We start from the raw sequence: 23,722 nt of genomic DNA on the forward strand, positions 1-23,722 counted from the left end.
TAGCATTCTGTACTGTCCGTGTTTTGGATTTTTGCCATTCTAATAGATGTGTAGTGGTTGATTAATTACTTTTGACAAAAAGTGCCAAGGTAATTCAACGGGGAATGGATGATAATCTTTTCAAGGAGTGGCCCTAGAATAATTTGATAACCATATGCATTAAAAAAAAAAAAGAACCTTTAATGACATGTAAAAATTCAAGCACTAAATAATAAAAGCTGAAACTACGATATGCGTATAGCAAAATATAAGAGTAAATCTTGTCCTTGAGGACAAGATTCCTTGATAAAATAAAACAAAAAAAATAGTTTCATGAATGATAGAAGAAAAAAGTTGATCAACTAGAATCCTTAAAATTAAATATATTTTGTTTTTGAAAAGACAGTTATGAAATTGAAAAGGCAAGTAACAGACTAACAGAAAATATTTACATAACATGTATCTGATAAACTACTTGTTTCCAAAATATCTGAAGAAGGCTTCCAACTCAATAAGACAATTCAATTTTTAAAAAGTAGGCAAATGATTCAAATATACACTTCATCTAAGATATATGGATAGCAAATAAGCATATGAAAATATGCTTATTGTTATCTAGTCATCAGGGAAATATAAATTAAAATCGTGAGACACACCTAGACAGCCTCTAGCATGTCTTAAATTAAACCTTACAATATCAAGTCCAGGGAGGATGTGGAGCAATTGAAACTATCGCATACTGCGGGTAATAATGCAGGCACTTTATGATATAGCCACTTTGAAAAAGAATTTGGCAGTTTTTCAAGAAATTAAGCATGTACTTACTACATGAACCAGCATTTCTACTTCTAATATTTACCCAGAGAAATGAAAACACGTATACATAGAAAGATTTGTGTGTTAATGTTCACAACAACTTTGTTCATCATGGTCAAAAAATGGAAACAATTCAAATGTCTTTCAACTGGACAATGGATTAACAAATTGTGGTATATACTTACAACAGAATACTACTCCAAAGTGAAAGAAATTAAGTATTAATAAATGCAATAACAGACAAATCTCAAAAGGCCTTATGCTAAGTTAAGAAGCCAGACACAAAAGACTAAGGACTGTGTGATTTCATTTACATGAAGTTCTGAGAAGTCAAAAAATTACCGTGATAGAAAGCAGATCAGTGGCTGCAGGTAAAAGGAGATCACCAAAGGTAACTGACTATGAAGAGTTATGGGGGAACGTTCGGGGATCACGATGTGGCCGTGGTTATACAACTACATACATTTGTTAAGATTTATTCAACTATGCATTTAAAATCAGTGAACTTTCATTTTGAGTAAATTATATGACAATAAACAACAACAACAACAAAAGCAGGAGATCCAAAAGAGGATAAAAAACAAATTTTTAAATAGCACAACAAGTATCTTGCAACATGAAATAATCTGATGTACAAATATCAAATGAATCAGTCAAACGAATTAATTGACACAAAGTTAGGAGAATTTTACATTTTAAGATAACGTGACTATTATCAGTGCTAAAAGGTATTTTCTTCATGGTAAAAAGTAATTATTACATTTGATAAAAGTGGTATGATGAAGCCACTATCCAACTATGAAACACCAAGCTTGTGTATTATTTGTATTCATATTCTGATTTACAGGGAATTTTTCCAGTGTAAGGAGTTAAGAAAAACCAATCAGAAAAACAGCTTTTCTGTGGCTTTACAAAGGAAAAAAGTTCCAATAATAGGATATAAAAAAAAAACATCCTTGAGGATTAGATACACTTTCTAGATCCAATTTCTTTGAAGTCTTTTTTTTTTAAACATTTATTGATGGAAAGGTAAAATGTTAGATTGAAACTAAACATTAAAATTCCTTTTAAATTCTCACTTACTTGGATACAGAATATCAGCAATCTCAAAGTCATTCACCCGGCAGATGGGCAGAAACGAGTCCCTTGAAGATGAAACGGAGGAAGAATATTGAGAAGTGTATTGTGAATTACTACAAAGCCAAAGGACATAAACGTTTTATTTTCAAGAACATTTCTGGATATATTTCTCAATGTCAAAGGACCAAGTCAGAAGTCTACGACAATACATAATCCTATATCACTAAAATCTGGTCTTTCTGTGTATTATACAAGTATTCATCTAACACCAACGTATAGTTACAGATTCTAGTAAACAACACACACTCTTGGAGGTACTAGGACTCTTCAAGAATGTAAAACCCTCCAACAGTTTTAACTCACAACTTCTTAATATATCAATAGAAAGCAGAATTGAAAGTGCCACAGGTGAACGCAGGTATGTTTGCTGACAATGTATAATTTTGAATATTTATGGAATAGAGTGGAAAGAAAAATGGTAGAAACTCCTTCCCAAAGAAAATTACATTATTAAGAAAGCTTAATGTAATGTAAATACAAAAGTGAACAAAGAAAATCATGACTCTACTCACAGATGAATAAACAAATTGCTGACTGGTAAGAAGCCTTCCATTATGTGTGGGTACATGACTTCAGAGTTCACTGGCATCTACATGTAATAAATCGCAAAATCCAAGTTAGACATTGATCAGAAAAAAGAAAAATCTTCAACCTCAAAAAACCTTAGTCATAGATTAAAATCAAAATGTATTAACTTATCAATATAAAAACAAACAACACAGATCCTAGCACAAAACTATAGAGTTGTCATTAATATTAATAATGCTAGGTTCACAGTGGGTGCTCAATAAAGACTTTTTAAATGAGTGAAAAACTAAAGGGATAATGGTTAGCATTTACTAAATATCAGGTACTATGCTAAGCGTTTTAAATATGTTCTCTTCATTTTTATATCAACGCTAAGACAGAGTACTACCCCTATTTTATAGACCAAGAAATTAACTTAGCAAGGTTTCACAGCAAATAAGTAGCAAAGCCTTTGATTTTTAAATAATATGTAATATTGGTGAGATTCTACAGATATTACACTTCCAGTGCATCTTCAGATGATGCCCTGATTTTAGCAAAAAAAAGATTAAGAAAATGATCTTCCTCCTAGAAATACTTAGTTTGCTAAAAGCTCAACTGCTTTATTTCAACTGTTTTAATCTCAGTGCACATCTCCTACTCTAATTTGGGGTCCATTCTGAGAAGAGAACAGTATCTGTGAAAACTTTGCTGTTGCTTATTACAGCCTCTGTGGACAAACCTATAAATCTGCGAATAACTGCATAGCATCAGTAATTTGTCTCTTTTACTATAGTTTTCTTCTTACTAAAGCTATCAACGTATACCTTTATTATGCCCAAGATTCTCTTATAAGTGACATTAATTTTATATAAGCCTTTGATTTTGTGAAAAGTGAAGTCAAGAACTTCCTGTCCTGAAAACAGTACACAATGTGAGCAGGAGAAACGCAGCAAAAGAACATTCTGTTCCTCATCTGAAACCCACCATGTAAAAATGCTCCAGTCGAATTCCATATACTATTTGTAAAGCTCTCATGTAGATCATGTGCAAGACTTCAGGCTGCAAGAGAAAAATAACTTTTAACACTCTGCTGCATCACTACCACCACTACTGTCCAGCACTGCAGGCAACAGACACAAAGAAGAAAAGGGTGACAAAATTACTCCACTTCCCTTGAAGTACTTCCTAATTTTTCCAAATTTTGAAGCAACTTATATACTTATCAGCTTGATCATATGTAATAAATAGCCAATGAGATCAGTTGTTTAAGCTTACAGACGAATGATAGCAAGTATATTCAAACCCAATCCAGGTAATCCATCCACATTGGGAAATGGAAAAAGAGTTAGTCTTTCAAAACACGTTGTCAGGCATGTGGCAAAAATGGCACACTGAAGGTGTACTTTTTTAAAAAAGATCTTGGGAAACCTTGTTTGATGCCTCAGATGTTAAGGTTAAGATGAGTTAGATGTTAAAGTTTAAGTGAATACTATGACCCAGGAGGTTTAAATTTAATAGGATAATAGGAGATTTTTAAGTTTTATCTTCTAAATCAGTGATTCCCTAATACTAGCCCACAGAACCTCTTCTGATTTGTATACAAGCTTCTTTAGTCTGATGTTATTCCATTTTAAAACTTAAAGAGGCACTGAGATCAAATAGTTTTAGTTCTACATCACTAAACATGTTTTATTATGTTACCACTTCAAAATGAACACAGGAAACTGGAAGGAGACTTTGGGATTTTCTGTGACACATAAATAGTTCATTTTTGCATTTAATAACTAAAGATATAAAGAACAATGTCTGTCAAAACAAGTCAATTCTCCCTTGGGACATAATGCAAGAAAATTAGTCTGTAAGCTTCTAAAGAAGACTGTAAGCACTTTTGTGATTGGAAACCACCTAGAGTAAGTTTCTTTATGCTGTACCAATAAATGGTGCCCTCAGACCACTATTCCAATAATAATAAAAAAATTTAATATATTTTAATATGTCTATGGTTTAGAAGCCTTTTTTTTTTTTGAAGAAAACAACTATATTAAAGATTTGAATCCCTAATGTGAATGTAGAAGCTGCCCCACATAAAAACTTAATGTTATTTTTAAATTACACTAGGTGAGAGATTTTCTCTGGATTAAAATCGCTAGCCTATGTCAAATAGTAAAATACAGTCCCGTCTCCACATGCTATAGACCTAGTAGTTTAATTTCTTTTCAAATAACATCAACCACAGACAAACACAACGGCATGTTACCCTGGGATTTGGAGAAAGATCATTCTTGGAGAGGTTTTTACCATCAGCTCCTGTTAAGATTTTGTTTCGAATATGAACCACAATCTCAGCTGCATTATATCTGGGGAAAGACAAAGTTTCCATCTTCGGAGTCTCCTGCTAGTCTGAAGGAATTAAAAACAAAGATCAGAAACATGGCACAACCAGCAATTCTCATTATCTGGAAGCTGACAAATTTAAGGACAAAATTAACAAGCCAAGGTTGAACTATATTCATAGTAAAGTTAACTATCATCAAATAATCAAATATCCTAGTAAGGTAACATTAAAAACAAATACACACACATATTTCCTGAAATAACTTCTAGTCGAAAGCAACACAGTCATCTTCTCATTTTCCTAATGCTGTTTTCCTTAACATGGGAGAAGACTTAGGTTGAACAGAAATGAACCATGCTTCTCTTTTTTAAATTTGGGAGACACAGAGTTTAATAATAAGATCTACCCTGAGAATTAATCCTCAAAGCAAGATATATAGGCAACACTATCAGCAGAATCTATATACAAACAATAGCAATATAGGGCAAATAATAAAACTGTACTCTGACATTCTACTCAATGTACACACAGTGAGATGATGAATAAGGTTTCAGATGTAAGTAAGAACAGAAAAAAAATAAGAGTAAGAATAGAATAGTTGTAATTGGCAGGAATTCCAATCACCAGAGAGAGAACTTAAAAAATAAATAAATAAAACAAGAAACCACTTCCCCTAACATCCTCAGACAGTGAGATAGTCCCACCTGTGTTCCCCTGGAGCAGCAGTTCTCACATTGGAGACCCCTTGGGTTGTCATACTAGAGGCGGATGCTACTGGAATCCAGTGGGAGCAGACCCAACATGCTGCTAAACATCCTGCAATGCATACGCCAGTACGCCAGACACCCAACACCAAAGAATTATTCAGTTCAAAATGCCAATAATGCTGAGGTTAGGAAATCCCACCCTAGACTAGCACTGGACTCTGTTATAATACTTGCCACAGTGCATTGTGATAATGTTTACAGAACTCTGGCACTACACTGTGAGCTCCCGGTGAGTTAAGACACTTTCGTTTTCTTCCTATCTTTAGCTGTTCCCAGCAGAATAGCAGTAGTAACAGAAGAAGCAGCAGCAGTAGAAGCCACTCAGCTAACAACACTTGGTTTATCACCTACGGGTCCCCTACTCCCTAGGGAAGCAGTGGGATCCCAGGAATCCAATGTGAATTTATTCAATTTTGCAAACAAACCGAAATGACCCACAATTCTGGAGATCTATTTCTTTAGGCTCCTAATATGTTAGGATTAAAAAGCAACTTCAGCTACTTGCCTAAACTCTGACAAATGTTGGAAGCCATTCTAAAAGATGATTAACAAGTAACTTCCCAGTTCTGCTTGAACACTTACAAACATCACAGAATTCACTAAGTCTCAAGGTGACACTTTTTTCTACCTTCGTATGGCTCTAATAATCAGTTAGCTCTTCCTCATACTGTGTAGAAATCTGTTTACTGTAACCCTTACCTACTCGTCCTTTTTCTAGTCATGGCAACTACATAGACTATATTAATCCCCGTTTACATGACTCCACTTTCAAAAACGTGAAAAAGCCATCACATTTATTTAGCCCTCTCTTGTCTAAGGTGTGTATAATTTAATAGCCACTCTTCATACGACCTTGTTATACTCTACCCCCCCATTCCACCCACTTTCTTCTAAAACTTTTTTGTCAATATATTCTTAAAATGTAATGCTCAAATTGAACACAACACTCCAGACAGGGTCTGCCTAGGGCAGAATATTAATACAGTTGGCAATGGTCATTGTCGATCCCGTGCTACGGTAACACTGACAAATATACATATGTGATCGACTGAAACTCCCAGAACTTCTTCAGTGTAGCCCAGTGATACGATATCAAGCCAGGACTTCTCCATGTTCTTCTTTCATAATTGATGATATGAACCTTTAGCAAGGATTTGCATTTCCTATTACTGAATTCTGTAATTCTAAGTTCTCATTCTACAGCCAGAATCTTTTTGAATCCAGATTCTGACACCTTATATATGTTCTTTGTAACATAAATATGCATTCTATATTTTCACCTAAGTCAAAGATTTAAAAGTCTTTGATAAAAAGACTTGCCCAAAGAAAGGCTGCAGAAAAAGTCAAATTTCCAAAAGAAGCTATATCTGGATCAGATACCTCTATCATGATAAAGACACATAAAATATCTTCATAAGTTATTATTGCACATCCCTCTCTTCTTAAAGTCTTGCATGCTCTGCTATCAAATTAATCCGTATAAAACACCAAATGCATCATGTAACATCTTTACAAAAATACTTTAATTACTTGCTCTTCCCGTCACATCAAATTCAAGTTTTTCTGCTCGGTTTCTAAAACCTTCCACGGTTTAATAACTTAATAAATTTTCTGCTCCAAGTTAGTCTCCTCCAAGACGTTTCCCAAATTTCCCTTTTGGAATCATCTCCCATATCCAGTTTCTCTTTCTTTGACAGTACAATCTCAGTTCCAATTAATTCACGTGTGTGTGGAGAGGAAGGGAGAGTGGAACAGAGAGGAGACGGAGGTTAAAGGACAGAGGGGGAGATGTGGGAAGGAGGGGGAGAGAGGCCTTCCAATACACAGTCCGAGCTCCTTGGCGGGATAAAGTATATAAATGAACTAATATATGTAAAGTGACCCTCAGACTGCCTACCAAGTAACAGGCATTTACTGCTAATTACCCCTTCGGTTTCTCATTTATTTGCACCACCAGTATCCTGCACACAGTAGGTATTGAAAAAACACTTGTTAAACTGTAGGCACTTCGTTTTGCTGCAATAAACTAAACAGGGGAAATCAAAATCCTAGGAAGCAGAGGTTAAACAAAAACAAACCGAAAAGACGCCCAATTTCAAAAACTTAAGTAAAAAGTTTTCTGAATTCGTTCAGGGGAAATGATCGTGCTACGCACGCATAGCGCCACACATACATCGCTCTCTTCCTCTGACTTTTGGACTTAGTATGACATTTTTGCCTTTTGATTCTTGGCTTTGGCTTTGGTTAAGCGATGTCTGAGCAACGAAGATTTGCATAAAGCTGACCAGCATCTGCAACCCCACTATCTACCAAGTAACTGAGTTATAGTATATATAAATGCAAGTTTTAACTGGCCAGCCTCAGCTGAAATTTCTTCTCCCACAATCTACGCTGTACCGGACAACACCCATTAGTTTTGTAGGAACTGAGCTCAGGTTGCTTTGTGGACTAAAATCCAATGAAAAGGACCTCTGAGCTCGCCCCCACCTCCCAGGGGCTCGCTTCCCCAGCCTCCTCCCCGGCCCTGCGCCCAACGAAAACCCTGCCGGGCCCGGCGTCCGGGCCCCGGCCGGCCCCTCCGGAGCGAGAAGGCGCACTCGGTCTCCCTCCTTCCGTCCGCCAGGGTCTGTCAGCGCTCACCTACCGCAGCAGCCGCCCACGGGAGGGCGGCGAGTCCGCCGAGCAGCTTCAGGCGAAGTCAAGACTCAGAGAACACCGACCGTTGTCACTTTTCAAACCTGCCGCCTCCAACTGGAAGTCCCGCCCCGTCTCTCCCCGCCCACTTCCTGCCGGCCTCGCCGGATGCCGGTTGGGCTCAATAGACTCTAGGCGGCTTTTGCCGGAGTTGCTTCAGGCGGAACCACTTTTCGTGGACTTGGCGTCTAGTCGGACCTCGATTCCACAGGAAGTGGGGGCGCCGCAGTTTGGGAGAGGAGCCCGGGGTTGCTATGGAGTTCCCTGAGCCCCTTGGAGCACTTTCCGGGTCCGTGTTGAAGTGCAAAAGCAAATGGAGCGTTTCTGGAGACTTGAGCTAAGCTCAAGTTGACGAGGGAAAGAGGACTGGGAGCTCTCGATGGGGCAGGGTAAGTCAGAGTCTCAGAGTAATAATAATGCAGATATTTTTTGAGCACTGAGCGTGAGCATCTGTGTTAGATGCTTATAAGCATTATCTCAGTTGAGCTTCATTAAAAAGGGTGAGGAGACTAATAGATACTATTACCAAATGAAGGATTAAATCAGGGAGATTATGCAACCGGGCCAAACCTGTGCACAGTAGTTCACAAGTAGCATAACGCGGATTTGGACATATCATCTGATTCAGCGTTGGTAAGCACAACTCCAAGAGGTGGGAGCAACCTAACGGTTCATCTGGTCAAATCCTTTCACTTATACAGGCAAGGAAACGGGCTCAGAAGTGATATGTTGCCAGCTGTACAGTAATGGCACTGTCCAGGGTAGGATCCAGGTCTCCTGGTCTTAGCTTCATCCTACCTCGATTCATCCCTCCTCAGGAGCCAGGCACTCCCAGTCCTTCCTAACACTGAACTGTTCTCGAGACTTGCAATTGTCCCCAAGTGAGTTGAACTCAGATAATGCATGAATGAGGGGCACCTCATACATGCATGATGACAAATCAGGGTCTTGCAGCAGAATATTAGACTAACCTAGTTGTCAGGGGGAAAAGCCATTTAGTTTTATTATGGCTTGGGGCACTTGAGGCCATAATAGGACTTGCATCGGATTACAGGGTACAGTATCATCTAGTAAGGCTGATGTATTGGGTGGGAAGTCTGGACCGAATCAAGTGAAAAATAATGCTAAGAAGATTGTATTGTAAGTAGACACGTGTATGAAAGGAGAGAACGTTTGCACTCCCCTTGAGGAGGATGAAAGAAGCCCTTGGGCCTGACAACATGCATACCGCGCTAAGGCATTGCCACCTACTTTGTGGCATCTAACCATCATTTTTAAACTTATGGTTACCAGGGAAGAGAGGGTGGGAAGGGATAAATTGGAAGTTCGAGATGTACAGATACTAACTACTATATAAGTTGGAAGTTCGAGATGTGCAGATACTAACTACTATATATAAAATAGATGAAAAAACAGATGTCTTCTGTTTAGCACAGGAAACTATATTCAGTGTCTTGTGGTAACCTATAATAAAAAAGAATATGAAAGCAATTTTATGTATGTATATGTATGAGACATTGTGCTGTGCACCAGAAATTGACACATTGTAACTGACAGCACTTCAAATAAAAATAAAAATGAAATGAAATAAAATAAAAAAATAGAAAGTTAGCCCTACACAAAGCCCTCTACAGTAACTCCAGCCAATATTAACCCATTTCCTTTGTAGCCGTCTGTAGCACTTGTTAACTGTAATCGTCACTCATTTACTCATGTAGTCAATCAATCAAAAGTATTTATTGTATCAAACACAGTACTGTGTACTGTGCAACACATTCGTGAATAAAACATAACTCCTGTCTTCGCTGAAAAAAAATAATGACTATACTTTAAAAGACATAAATTCTTTGTTGTGGGGAGTGAAATCTATACCTATTGATATAGAAATTTATACTGATTCAAAATAAAAATATGTTTCGTATCTAGTAGTTTAGGGCTTTCTTTTTCCTTTTCTATGTCCAGTCACTGATGTAATTCTCAAAGTCAGAATCTTTTTTTAATACTGAGTCAGTGAGGAAAGGAGAGAAAAAAGACCTTTTTCCTTGACACTTACCAGATCAAACTGATAACTTGTATATGCGCATACTCCATTAGGCTGTATCTTCTTAGAATCAGGGAAAATAATGGTTGAGAGCTTAGCTCTTGAGTCAGAAAGAGCTGAGTTTAAATCCCTCATCACACTGCTTACTCTCTATCTGGACTCAGGCAAGTTGTTTAACCTAACTAAACTGGTTTGTGCATCTTTAAAATAGCGATAATATCTGATTTATAGGGTGTCATGAAGATTAAATGGATTCATTCGTGTAAAGTGTCTGGCAGAATTGTGAGCACATGGTACGTGTTAGCTGTTATCTTGACGATTATTATGTACATACTTTCCTGGTAGTATATATCTGGCAAGTGGTGAGTGCTCAATAAATGTCTGAACCATCGTTAAGAGTCCAGATAAGGAGAGCGTGGCCCATATGTAAACCAAGAATAGAATGGACCACATATAGAGAGAACAGTGAGGTGAAGGAAGATCAGGATGACTGTATCTACAATATAATAATTGCTTATTGAGGGTGTAATTTTACTGTGGATATGGCAAATTGATAGTTACAATAAAATTAAAATTAAGGAAAAAAACTAATGGGTATTTATTCAACGTATCTCCATTACAAGGGTAGATCTGATTTTTCAAAATTCAGGTGTCTGTTACTGGTCATTGTGAGGTGGAGGACAGGGCGTCAGGAATCCAGAAATCTCAGCCTAGACTTTCTAGAGTTTTGTCATCATCCATAAAGACATTACCTGCAGCAGAAAGTTAGACTCTAGCATTCCTCGTAACTGTAGCATCTTTTTTTCTTATACCTATAAACCCTCACTTGCTCTGTATCTGGTCTTATATTTCATTTTCCCTGTCAGCCCTCCTGCCACTACCTCCCTTTCCAGCCTAGACTACATGGTTTATCAATATCGAAACTCCCCGTGTCCCTTGCCTCTGACCCAGGTGCCTGTCAAAACCCATAAATCCCCAGCTGGACACCCTGAAGAAAATAACACAAGGTGACAATACAACAGGTCTTGGCCTATAGCTTCAGCTCACCCCAGTTCTTGACAATCCTTTACCAATTGTCGTTTCCCTGTCTTACAACTTTCAGTGATTTCTCAAAACTATCTCCTTCCTCAACCTCAGCTTCTCTCCTTATCAGCAGGTGGCCAGAGTAGTCTGAAAGGTATTTTTCAAACATTTAACATGCACATGCGTTTGCAATTTTTATGCCCGTTCCTTTCCTAATTTAAATTCCATGTTCCATTTCTAGACTACACTTTAGAGGCTGGATGTCAGGCCTGTACGGACTGAGCAGACCTTGAGTGACAAGGTGGGATGCTCAGTGAGACCATGGCAGCCTGCAACTAGGACTTTAATTCCAGTGGTGCTCCTGTAGTAGCAAGTACTTTTGGTTAAAATTTAAAAGCCTTTTTTTAAGTGACAGGATTTCCAAATAGTTGTTTCTGCTTTGCTTTTAGTGAGTCAGTAAGGATGAAAAGTTGATTCACTTGGTCTAGTGTGGTAGGAGTGGGTGAAGTACTGAGATTGGGTACTACTCCCTCCGTGCTGTCAAGCATCCACTCATTTGAATACAGAGATTTCCTAGGGGCCACAGACATTCCCAGCAACCATGTTCCGTGGTAACTGAGAAAATTCAAGCCATCACACAACATACACCTTAACCTCCTGCCTACCCATTTCCCTTACCGCCACATTTATCTCCCTCTTTCTTATCTATCTCAGAAGATGAAAAGTGCCTTCTCCACTGTTTTATTGCTCAGCGCTTCCCTTTCTAGACCTCTCTGCTACATTTGACACCATTAATCAGACCTTTCTTAAACCCAACTCCCTTTGCTTCTCTCCTGTTTCTTCTGCCTGTCTCATGCTTCTTAGGGAACTCTTTCTCTGCCTGCCCTGTAAATAAATATGTTTCAACTTTAGGGTTTGGTTTTGGTTTTTGGTTTTTCTCTCTGTTTGCATAAATCTTCTCCTTTGGAATACCACCCTCTCTCATTGTCTTATTAATCTATTTGCTCAAGGATCCTCAAATTACTGCTATCCCTGCCCTCTTTCTTAAGATTCAGTCTTTAATTTCCTTGCCTACTAGATAGATCCATTTGGAAGGAATCTCGAGCCTTCGAGATTCTAATTTGTTCCTTGCTTTCATTTGACTACCAGTCTATCTCACTGCTATCTCCAGCCTTATGACCCCTACCTACATCCCCCAATTTCTTCTTAGTAGCAGCTCGAATGATCAGTCCTAATGTAAATCTGACCATTTCACTGGTCTTAAACTTCTACAACCCCTTCCCTCATCACCTCCTAGATAAAGTCCAGCTTCATAGCCTGCATTCTAGGACCTCCATGATCTTGGCACTGTTTATGTTACCACTGTCATCTCCCATCACACCCACTTCCTATTCATGAGGCTGTTTTACACTTTTAGACCTTTTCTTACTTTTGTTGACTCTGCCTGGACTGTCTTGATTTTCTTTGCTTGACTCTTTTTTTTTTTTTTTTTTTTTTCAGATGCCTTTCTCTATTCCATGGTCTGAACTAGTTGACTTTCCTTCTGGCTTTCTAGACATTGATTTATTCATTCAAAAAATATTTATTGAGCCTCTTATTTTGTGCCAGACCTGAAATATAATAGTGAACAAACAAATGTGGTAAAAATCTATCTAATAATTGACCTGATAGAGCTTATATTTTCATAGGGAAGGGAGACAAGTAATTAAAAAAAAAACTGCTGTTGAGTCTGAGTGGCTCCATGCTGGAGGACAGCTAGGAACTGACCAGGTTAAAGGGTGGAGGAGAAAGTAGAGGGAATGGTTCCTGTGAAGCCCAGACGTGAGAGGAGAGCACAGTCCGGACGCAGGGCTGGGGAGGTACACAGGCACCATGTAGTGAGGAGCGTTACTAGTTAGTTATATTAAGGAGTTTGGATTTCTTCCTAAACATAGTTGTAAGTTTGAAGGGTTTCAACATGATTAGGTTTGTATTTTAGATGGTGATTCTGGCTACCTTCAGAAAGTGGAATTGAAGAGTGGCAAGACTAGTGAGAGGAAAACCAGTTAGAACATCACTGTCATAATGCTGGGAAGAGAAGATGGCAGCCCGTACCGGGGTATTGTCAGTGCGGATGGAAATAGATCCCAGAGGAATTCAGAAACCAGAAGTGGCAGGACTTGACGACTGAATTGGGAGGGCAGAGGTGAGAGAAGCCAAGGATAGAATTCCATAAGCAAATGTTAGTGAAGTCAGGAAAGACCCTGTTGGCTATGAGATGCCCACAGCCTCCAAGTCCTTAGACACTAGATGCTTGGTAAGTATCTGCTGAGTGAGAGTTCTCTGGCTTGAGCACCTGGATAAGTGGGATGCCCGTCTCTGAGTTAGGTAATACAGAGGTGACCTCGTTTGGGGAGGCGACTGGTGATTGAGTTTTGGGAAGGTCTAGCTCAAGATGCCTGCGGGAGAGAGACATGAAGATGACAGACACAACGCAGCTGGAAGAGATGAGGTGTGTTCTTAGTACACTTAAAAAAATAAAAGTCTATGTTTTATCGAAATGATCTGTTTTGTGTCTGTCTTCACTGCTACACAGGGCCAGTTCTTACTGGCTTGATTTCCTAGCACCTAACACTGTGTCCGGCACAAACTGGGCACCCAGTCAGTGTTTGTTATCAAACTGAACTCCTCCTTTTAAAACATGGTACATCTAACAGGAGAAATGAGTAATAGTAGGAGCCTCTGAGGAGGGAATCAGGGGGTCAGAGTGAGAAGATTTTATTGGATATACTTTGGTTCTTTATACTTTTCTCTTATGTGCTTCCATTTCCTGTGAAAAAATAAAGAGATGAGAAAAAAAGTATTCAATCTGTATTAACTTCAAACTGAAAACAATACTCTAACTATGATCTGATTGGTATAGAGTAGAAGATTAATGCTATCTGAGAACACACCAGCATTTTTTGACCACATCACATTATTGATTGGTTTACAGGCTTTATGGTTGTATCATTGATGCCACTGTTCAGCTCACTTACACAAACAGTTAATATTTATTCATGTCTTAAAAATAATCACTAACCATGAATGGAAATACAGGCTGAAGTGAAATTATGAACATATACTAGTATATTAAGGGCATCAGGAAGAAAATCTTTGAAACTATGTATTGTGAAGTGTAGATAAAACCTTCTAAAGCAAAGGAGTTTCATAGTTTTACATCTGCCTGACATTTCAGATGAGAGGAAACAGTGTGTCTCTTTGACCTGACTGCTAACATTTGTAGCTTGCCAACATTACAAGTAATATCTAATATGCAGAACCCTTTATTTACAGGTGGTGGGATATTCTTTGCACATCATTAACTGTAGTTAATTATGAATGAAGAAGTCACAGTGCTTTTATATACTTGTGAATTAGTATTTTAGTATATAATTTTATTTAAAAGGTTGGGGTTATAGGTATACTGAAAATGCACTAATATTCAAAGTGTTAACTCTAGTAACATTTTTGTTTGCATAGCATAGTCACTAGGTGGTGCTGTTGTGTTAATGTTAACCTTACACAATTTGCAAGTTTTATTTCATTTTCTTTTTACATAAGTAAACAGAATTAGAGTGATAAACAGAACACAATGTTCTAGGTGGAAAAAATTAGATTCTAAATTTATTGACTTTAAGATATATATTAGAGTTCAGGCTTAAGAAGATAAACAATTGAATTCAAAGTAGCTGTCTGCTTTTTATTACCTTTTAATCATTCCAGACCTGTTAATTTACTTCATTCCTCAGCTGTGTCATCTTTATTAGTGGATTTGGGAACTAGGCTATGCATTTGCAGTACTTTAAACAGAATCTTTGTTTTGGATTCAGAGGAAATTTTTAGTTTGAAGCCAAAAAATGCGTGTCCTTTACTAATTTGTGATAAGCTCTAAACTAGATCCCAGGAAGCAAGAATTTGGTTTATTTTACTCTAACCTCCTAGTATTCTCTCCCCAACTTTCACATCAACTTATATTATTTTAGCATAGTATAGAGAATCTTAGGAATTAAGGAATTAATAGCCTAAACAAATTGGATATTGGTAAAAGCATTTGTCTAGTGTGACTTTTTGAATACAATTTTTACACTCTAGGTATTTCCAATTTTGGTATTATAGTATCCTGTGGTGTTGCCCGTTATTTCAAGGGAGTTTATAAGATTCTCTGGGGGAAAAATGTTAATGAGCACTAATGTTAAGACTAATGATTTATACCAAATTTTGGAAAAAGAAATTAAAAAAACAGAATCAATAATGACAGAGTATCACAAATCAGAAAACTCCGGCGATAACTAGCTTTTTTGGTCGGAGTTTTAGGGTCATGTTTTCATTCCTATGGATTCTCTTATGCTAATGATGTCTATTATCCAGAGTAAGGCTTCTAGTCAGGACTCTGTTTAATGAACCCTTAGAAGGAAGTCCCTTCTGAGTTCTCAGAATCTTCTTTTCATAGCCCTTAATCCTGTTTTCTATCAAAAAAGGAGGCTTTGTCTGAGTGTTTTATCAAAACGTTTCTACATAAGCACCAAGTAAGGGTGTTTAATTTAATCCTTATTACTTGAAAAAGATTACCTGTCAGTTTTCACCCACTATGAAGCAGAGAACCGAATAAACACAGGGTGACCATATAAATTCAAAGCTGACACTTGGATGCTGTTCCGTTTATATACCTTTTGCGTATGGTACTTACATAATAATAATGATTCACATTCCTAGAAGATAGTCTAGGTGCTAGGTCCGCTCCATGTACTACCTCCTTAATTCTCACAACGGCGTGAGGTAATTTCTGTTCCCATTTTTCACATGAAAACCCCAAAACTTGAATCACTTAAGAAAAAATTAAAACAATTTGTTCATAGTCATACACCGAGGAAACCAGGGAGCCGAAATTTGAACCCCCATAATCTGATGGGAAAAGCTCTGTCTTTCAATATTCTACTCTGCTACCTAATCTCAGACCCTTAGAACTGGTAAGGGCAGTGCTGCTTTCTGTGTTCCACAGGCTGTATCGCTGGGCCCTTCTGGGAAGGGCTACCTCCCTGGAGGCTGGCTCCCCTTCGTCACCTCCCCGCGGCACAGCGCACTCACGCGGGCCCTGCCGAGCCTTGGGCAGTTCTCTGAGGAAGGATGTAGTGGCCTGGACTCTTGGCTCTACTTCCCCTTGTGTTGTCGCAGGGACTATGCCCCTCTGTAGGCTTGTGGGTGGACTGGCCCCTCGAGGGCGTTCCGGGCCTTCAGAGGTGTCCGGTGCAGGTGTCCTCTCATTCCTAGCCCTCTTTTCCCACAGCTTGGCATCTTCCAGAATCTCTCCAAGCTTCTACTTCCCTAGGACCTATGATCATTCCAAAGAGAAAGAATAAAGTTCCAGACTCTCTCAGTTTCTCCCTTTGTCATAACAGGAAGTTTCATAGCTGCAGCTAAATCTGTCGGTTGTCAGTTACGTTTGGCTCCACTTGTGGACGTGGGCGCCTCCCAAAGGTTTTTTTCTTGGAGTTAATATTAGCTAAAGCAAAACACATTTAAAGCATTTGCTACCCCAAGAATTAATTTGCTTATGAAAACTGCTGTTTGCTCTACGTGAGAAATTCACAGTCACAGGAGTAATATAATTTTGGCCTTATTTCTTAGGAATAAACCAGACTATATTATGCTAAGTGGCAATGAATTATCTCAGAATCACCCTGTTTCCTACCCTGAGTGACAATGAATTATCTCAGAATCACCCTGTTTCTCCCCTTGCCCCAGGGCAGGGAATGGGGTGCAGTCGTGTGGGGAGATGAGGACATTTTATTTCACCCTATTATGTTTTCATTTTAGGCTTGGAGACAGAAAGCAGAGTGGCAAACCATGTAGGGTGGTGGCTTAGTAGGGAACAGAAATTTATGGGATTTTTTTTTTCTTTAATGGAGGTGCTCGGAATCCAGGACCTTGTGCATGCTAAGCATGTGCCCTACCACTGAGCTCTACCTACTCCCCGCTAGGGAACAGAAATTTAAACTAAGATTCTAACCCCAGGATTAATCAGAATTGGCAAGATTGCAAAGATTTTGTATCAACTGTAAATATAACTGCCATGATGCTGTCAACAGGAATTCACTGAATATTTAGGTATCAGACACTATACTTTCAGCACCCAGTAATTAGGACAAATGACCTCCAAGGGCAAAATAATGTTTTAACTTTGTGTTCTTCTCTAGGTGAGTGAAAAGGAAAAACTCTGTTTCTCCTCTCCACACTCTATTTCAAATGTGTGGGGGTTTTCCCACACGGCCAGTTCTCCAACTCCAGTGTCAGTGCTGACGCCGTCTACCTGGAGTTAGTGTCAGAGCCCGCAAGTTAACGGCTCAGTCCCACAAGACTTCCTCCACTTCAGAGGCCAGTCACAAGTCCCAGGCTGTCACCTGTACTTCTGACTAACAGACTAGGAATTGGAGTTCCCACAACCCCCTCCTCAGGTTCAATAATTTGCTAGGATGATTCACAGAACTCAGAGAAACCCTTAGGTCTACCAATTTGTTATATGATAAAGGATACAGAGGAACAGCCAGATGTGAGATACATAGGGTGAGGTCTGGAAGGGTCCTGAGCACAGGAGCTTGTGTCCCTGTGGAGCTGGGATGCCCCCCCCATGCTCCTGGCACCTAGATGTGTTCACCAACTCAGAAGCTTTCTGAATCCCACACTTTAGGGATTTTTATGGAGGTTTCATCCCATAGACATGGTGGACTATTAACTCAATCTCCAGCCCCTCTCCTCTCTCCAGAGAATGGGGCTGGGGCTGAAAGTTCCAAGCTTCTAATCATGGCTTGGTCTTTCTGGTGATCAGCCTCCATCCTAAAGTTATCCAGGAGCCCACTAAGAGTTGCCTCAGAACAAAAGATGCTCCTTTACCCAGGAAATCCTGAGGGATTTAGGAACTCTGTGTTAGAAACTAGGGTCAATGACCAATTACTAAAACAAAAGATGCTCCTCGTGCTCTTATCCCTGAGGAAACCCTTAAATTACAAAAGTTTTAAGAGCTCTATTCCAGGAAGCAAGGGCAGAGACCAATACATTGTTTCTATTATTTCAATTTCCTTCTCAATAAAATAGGGACTTTTTCTAGGTAATTTGATATGTCTTTCCTGCTTGAAGGAAAAAAAAGAAAAGACCAAAAAGAAAAAGGTTCTCATTTTTATTTCATAAATAAAAATTAAGATTTTTTTTCTAAAGATCTATGTTTTCCACTCTGCCGATGTAGAATCCTAAATTTTTACTGGAGAAAACTATTTTAGGGAAAAGAATAAGTAAAGGACATACTAGAGTTCATTTTCGCTGAATGATGACATCTCTTCAGCTCAGAGAGGGGATGAGGTAAGGAGAGAGAGCAGGGGCTGGGGAGGTAGGCGTGAAGCAACACCTTGAGTAGCCTGGTTGCATCAAAATCCCAGGAGCTCTTCCCTCTGTTTCAGCCTCACACCTCACAGGAGTTGCTCCCAAATGTGAGATGAATGCCTTTGTATATGAATTCAGAAATAAAGAGATTTGACAAAAGGACATCATGTGTTAGTTTCCTAGGTCTGCCATAACAACTGCCCCAAGCTAGGTGGCTTTAACAAGCAGAAATTCATCGTCTCACAGTTCTGGAGACTAGAAGGACCGGATTTGTAACTGGACAAGGCGGGTACTAAACACAAGTCTGGCTGCTTGCTGTTCAGAAACACTCCAGTACTCAAGACAAAAGTGTTGGTGGAAAAGGAAAAGTTGCTTTATTCAGGAGGCCGGCAACCTGGAAAGGTGGTAGACTAACATCCCAAGGCCATGTCCAAGTTGCAGGTTAGGAGACAGGTTTTAAAGGCTGGGTGAGGAAGGGGGCTGCAGGGTGCACGAGCAGCTTATGCACAAGTCTCAGATTGGTTGGCATCAAGGCGAAGTTTCGAGCACCACCAGTCTTCTGGTTTCAATCTGTCTGGGTTCTACATGCTTGCGGTCAGCAGTTCTTATCTGTTAGGGGTCTGCTTCCTGTAAAAACAGCTTAGGAATGTGTGTCAAGCCTTTATCTGTAACCTTCAGGGAACTGGGAGTTCGGAGATTCTGCTATGTGGTGGTTCATAATCTAAATTGTTACCAGTGTCCTGGCTCGACAGCTATTCTTTGTTTCTGCGTCTTCCCATTTCCTAGCCGTTAGCTTTTGAGCCAGCCTTTTGAGACTCAGGAGAGGCCTGGGAGACCAAAGCGATAAAGCAAAAGGCTTTTGCCTTCAAAGGGCAGGGACACCGGGGCTTGTATGTGGCTTCAGCCCCCCCTTTTCTTTGATATTCTTCAGCCTTGAGGGGAGCAGGTTTGGGACAAGAAGGGGAATAGAAGTTTGGATAGAGAGGTTAATTGTAAAGTCAACAGAAGAACTCGGTTTTGGAGGGAACTCTGTTTCAGATTAAGGTGTCAGCAGCATTGGTTCCTCTGAGGGCTGGGGGTTAGACTCTGTTCCATGCCCCTCCCCCAGCTTCCGGTGGTTGGCTGGCAATTTTGGCATCCTTGGTCTGTAGATGTACCACCCCTACCCCTGCCTTCATCGTCACATGACATTCTCCCTATTTATGTATCTTGTGTCCAAATTTCTCATAAGGGCACCAGTCACATTGGATTAAGGGTCACCCTAACGACCTCATTTTAACTTAATTACCTCCATAAAAACCCTGTTCCCAAATAAGGTTACATTCTGAGATTTGGGGGGTTAGGACGTCAGCATTTCTGTTTTGGAGGAAATAATTCAATCCATAAAACAGAGTCACAACATCATGAACTAACAGCCTTTCTGAACAGGATCTATAAATAGTCTGAGGGTTCAAGCCGGGACAAATGCACCAGATTCCCTTCAGAGCAGGATGCAGTCCCTCAGTTTGTACCTCCTTTTTAAACTGAGCACTAATTACTTATTACTTTTATATTTGCTAATGCCCTTTGAGTGCTCAGTACATGTGATTCATTTTATTTTTCTTAGAAACAGAACTCTTTCAAAGCCCTGTCTGAATATATTCAAAAGGAACAAACAAAGGTAACTGAATTGGTGACACTTTGGGTCTTGTCGTAGAGAAAAGTAGGTCTTATTCAACAGAGCGTAGAGGACCATCCTAACTTACTGAGGACTCACATTCCCTGACGGTGGATTCTAAAACCATGCACTTGGTGAAAACACAAAGATAAAATTGAAAGAGACAGAACTGAGTGAGCATGTATCAGTTTAGAAACACCATTAAAAATGTCCCCACACTCTGAACTGCTGATAACATGGTAGTTTGCTAACAGTGAGGAAGTACCTTTTACTATGTATAGTCAGCTTTCAATGATCCCTGGGTATCCCTGATATCCGTAAGTCAATTTAGTTCTGAGGGTAGTTATATACCAGTGTTGGGGGCATCCTTGTACCACAATTCTGTAGCATCACTCACAGCTGATCCGTGGAGAGCTAGTGACCTGACTTAAGAAAAGGTGGCTGACAGGATAAAGTAGGGGCAGGGCATAAAGAGAATCATGGGTAGAGACAGAGATGCCAACAAAGGGGGGAGCTTGTCCTCTTGTTCCTTGCTGATCTGTAGAATCTACAGGCCCACTTTAGAGTTTCTGCTGGAACACAGTGAAGTGTGGTGAGAGAATTCCTTGGAAAGCTTGACAAGGAATTCAGAAGAAGAGCATGTTTGTGAACATGGAGGAAAGTGTCTATTTCTTATTTAGATATTCTGAAATAGTGTAGCCTGTTCCTGTGGGGCCTACAGGCCCCAAAGTAAAGAATCTTTGGGAAGAGAACCCATGAGTTGTGAGGCTTCATGGGAAAGAATGTGGTGGTTAGGTGGGGGGCAAGATTCCTAAAGCAGCTCAGACAGCCACAGGGCCAAAGGGGGGCCCCCCACCCAGAAAAAAAAAATACTGCAGCAGGGGTGGAGGGAGAATATCCTTAGTGTTACTAAACCAAACCTGTGCCCACGTGCTGTAAAACCAATCCCTGACACCAGGTTGTGGTGAGGGGAAATGCAGCATTTATTGCAGGGCACCAAGCAAGGAGTCCAGGTAGCTAGTGCTTAAAAGACCTGGACTCCCAGAAGGCTTTCAGGGAAAGGTTTTTAAAGACAAGATAAGGGAGGAGGGTTGCAGGGTATCCATCTGCTCATGGACATTTTTCTGATTGGCTGGTGGTGAGGTAATCAGGAGTCAACATCATTGACCTTCTGGTTCCTACCAGTCTGGGGTCTACATGCTTGTGGTCAGCATATAGTTAACTTCTTCCACCTGGTGGCAGTTTCAGTGTCAGCGAAACAGCTCAAAGGATGTGGCTCAGAATTTTGTCTATAGCCTCTGAGGAGGAACTTAAAGGTCTTTGACTTTGTTTAATGACTAAACTATTCCTATTTTGTCTCACTTGACCTGCTTCCTTTCTTTCTGTGTTTTCTCACTTCTCTGATTAAATGTACTCTTTGGAACTTGAGGAAGCCCTAGGAGGCCAGTTTTTCTACAGATAAGAAGCAGGTGGAGGACATAGGGTGGGGGAAGTGGTCCGTTAGAGAAGGCCCCTTGGGGTCCTGCTTGGTTACATTGGGACAGCTAAGCACCACTTCAAGAAACTAAGCACTCATCCTCACAGAGACCACTACATCCATTGAAGCCACCATCAAAGGACAGAGCCATTCCAAGTCAAGGAGGTTCCAGAAATGCCTTACGCCTTGGTCTGCTATATGGATGGTTTTGCAAGGTAACCTCTGATTCTCCTGTCCCACCCCCTGCCCCCAGCTTCAGAGGAAACAGACCCGAGGAGGAAGGGGAGCAGTGGAAGGGCATGCCACGCTTCATCGGCCCCCTCCTGTCTTGAACTGGTAAGCCTGTGTTTAGTAATTAAAAGTGACCAGAAAGTTATGGACTCTGTCCAAGACACTATCCAAGAAATGGAAGAGAGATTTAAGACAGCCTAGTTGGAGGTAATAATTAGAAGAAACAGAGCAGGTTAAGCTTTATAACGTTTGCATTGTAAACACTCTTGAATCAGCAATAGTCCTGTTCTCTGAAGGGATCTTCAGGGCTGACATGCTAGACATAGCTGAAGACTACATGTTAGACCACAGAACTTTTTTAAAAAGTCTTCCTTTTGGGCTGTTTTCAGTGTTTGCTCCTCTAATCTAAGGGTCACTATTTAATTATTATCTAAGAATCCCTGTTTCAATGTATTTTGTAAAAAACACTTAATATATTAGTAATTATTTAATACATATTTAATAATATAGTAATAATTTAATATATATTGATTAGACAGAAGCCATATTAAGTGTTGGCAGTATGAATATAAAGAAGGAATTGCCCCTGTCTGTGAAGAAGCCATTGTGTGTATGTGCACTTATAAATGCATAATTACGCCTCGACCAGAGAGCTACCAGACATAGCAGAGAGTGGGTAGAAGTGTGGGGTGGCTCCCAGGAGGAAGCCGTTAACTTCCCGGGGAAATCAAGAGAGGTTTCACAGAAAGCATGACGTTTAAGCTGGTTCTTGGAGGAGGTGCACATGAAGCCCATGAAAACCACGTCAGCCTTTCACACCTTGCTCAGGTCAGTTTATCAGGTTGTTTTCCCACCTGGCAGTTAGATGCCAGCAGGGCGGGGAAGTTCTGATGGGAGGAAGGAGTGCCACAGAGACAAGGCCCTGCAGGAAGGGAAGCCTGGAAGACAGGACTCCCGGAGTCTCCCAAGGGCAGTAGCAGGGTTACCAGGAAGAAAAGCGCTGCCAGAAGTGAGGGAGACCAACACTGTGGCCCAGATCAGTTTATTGAGGTCTGTTCTGGTTCTGTTGGTATATTTCAGGGGTTCTTTTTACAAGTATACTTTATTTAGCAGGATCAATCAGTGACCAGAGAGGACAGTCATTGATTCTTAAGACTTCCATTCGAAACAGCGTGTGCAAAAGCGTAGAGAGACACATAGAGCATTAAACAAGGGCTGAACCAGCTGTAAATTCTCACCTCGGGACAAGGAGGTGAGCTTATACAGAAGCACAGTCCAAGTTCTCTGCATCTTTAGAGCCCTCTGCAGCTTTGATGATCTGCTCTATGTTTTTAAAATTTCCAGTTTCAAAGACGTGTGATGCCAGAACATTAGCTAATTGTGGGACTTGGAGCAAGTTTCAGAGAGAGCCTATGTTTTAAAATAACCCTAAAACTAGAAAGTTGGAATAAATTGTCGCCATGATCCTTTCCAAAGATATCTGTTTTATGACTATTTGAGGTTAGTTCAATCAGTGCTAACGACACCATAGTCAGATTTGTAGCACTGGCTGAAATTCATTCATTTAAAAACTATTTGGTGAGTATCTATTCATAAGGTTGCCAGATAAAATGCAGGGCACCAGGTTGGAACTTCAGATAAGGAACAATGACTTGTTATA

At 39.9% G+C, this 23,722-nt stretch overlaps 1 protein-coding gene, 1 long non-coding RNA gene and 1 other non-coding gene across 17 annotated transcripts in view; 2 read left to right on the forward strand and 1 right to left on the reverse strand.

Annotated features, from left to right (window-relative positions):
* The window catches only part of NUF2 (NUF2 component of NDC80 kinetochore complex), a 28,051-nt gene extending 19,736 nt beyond the window's left edge, over positions 1-8,315 (reverse strand). The window contains exons 1-6 of the mRNA XM_032463841.1: positions 8,192-8,315; positions 4,703-4,845; positions 3,430-3,504; positions 2,448-2,524; positions 1,879-1,940; positions 826-827 (exon numbers count right to left, since the gene is read on the reverse strand). Of these exons, the coding sequence (XP_032319732.1) occupies positions 826-827; positions 1,879-1,940; positions 2,448-2,524; positions 3,430-3,504; positions 4,703-4,825 (339 nt within the window). The 5' untranslated portion in view covers positions 4,826-4,845; positions 8,192-8,315. The remainder of the gene's footprint in view (positions 1-825; positions 828-1,878; positions 1,941-2,447; positions 2,525-3,429; positions 3,505-4,702; positions 4,846-8,191) is intronic.
* Positions 8,316-8,430: 115 nt separating this feature from the next.
* The window catches only part of LOC106728590, a 41,532-nt gene continuing 26,240 nt past the window's right edge, over positions 8,431-23,722 (forward strand). For 11 of the 15 annotated variants that reach the window (XR_004313916.1, XR_004313921.1, XR_004313920.1 and 8 more), the window contains exon 1: positions 8,431-8,630. This is a non-coding gene — a long non-coding RNA (uncharacterized LOC106728590). Of the gene's footprint in view, positions 8,631-22,084; positions 22,168-23,722 lie in introns of all 15 variants that reach the window. The other 4 variants (XR_004313913.1, XR_004313917.1, XR_004313915.1 and 1 more) reach the window with 1 other exon arrangement.
* Positions 9,394-9,518, forward strand: LOC116658866. Its single transcript, XR_004314156.1, has one exon. It is a non-coding gene; the product is annotated as a U6atac minor spliceosomal RNA (small nuclear RNA).

The sequence above is a fragment of the Camelus ferus genome, chromosome 21 (assembly GCF_009834535.1).
Source record: "Camelus ferus isolate YT-003-E chromosome 21, BCGSAC_Cfer_1.0, whole genome shotgun sequence".
Lineage (NCBI taxonomy): Eukaryota > Metazoa > Chordata > Mammalia > Artiodactyla > Camelidae > Camelus > Camelus ferus.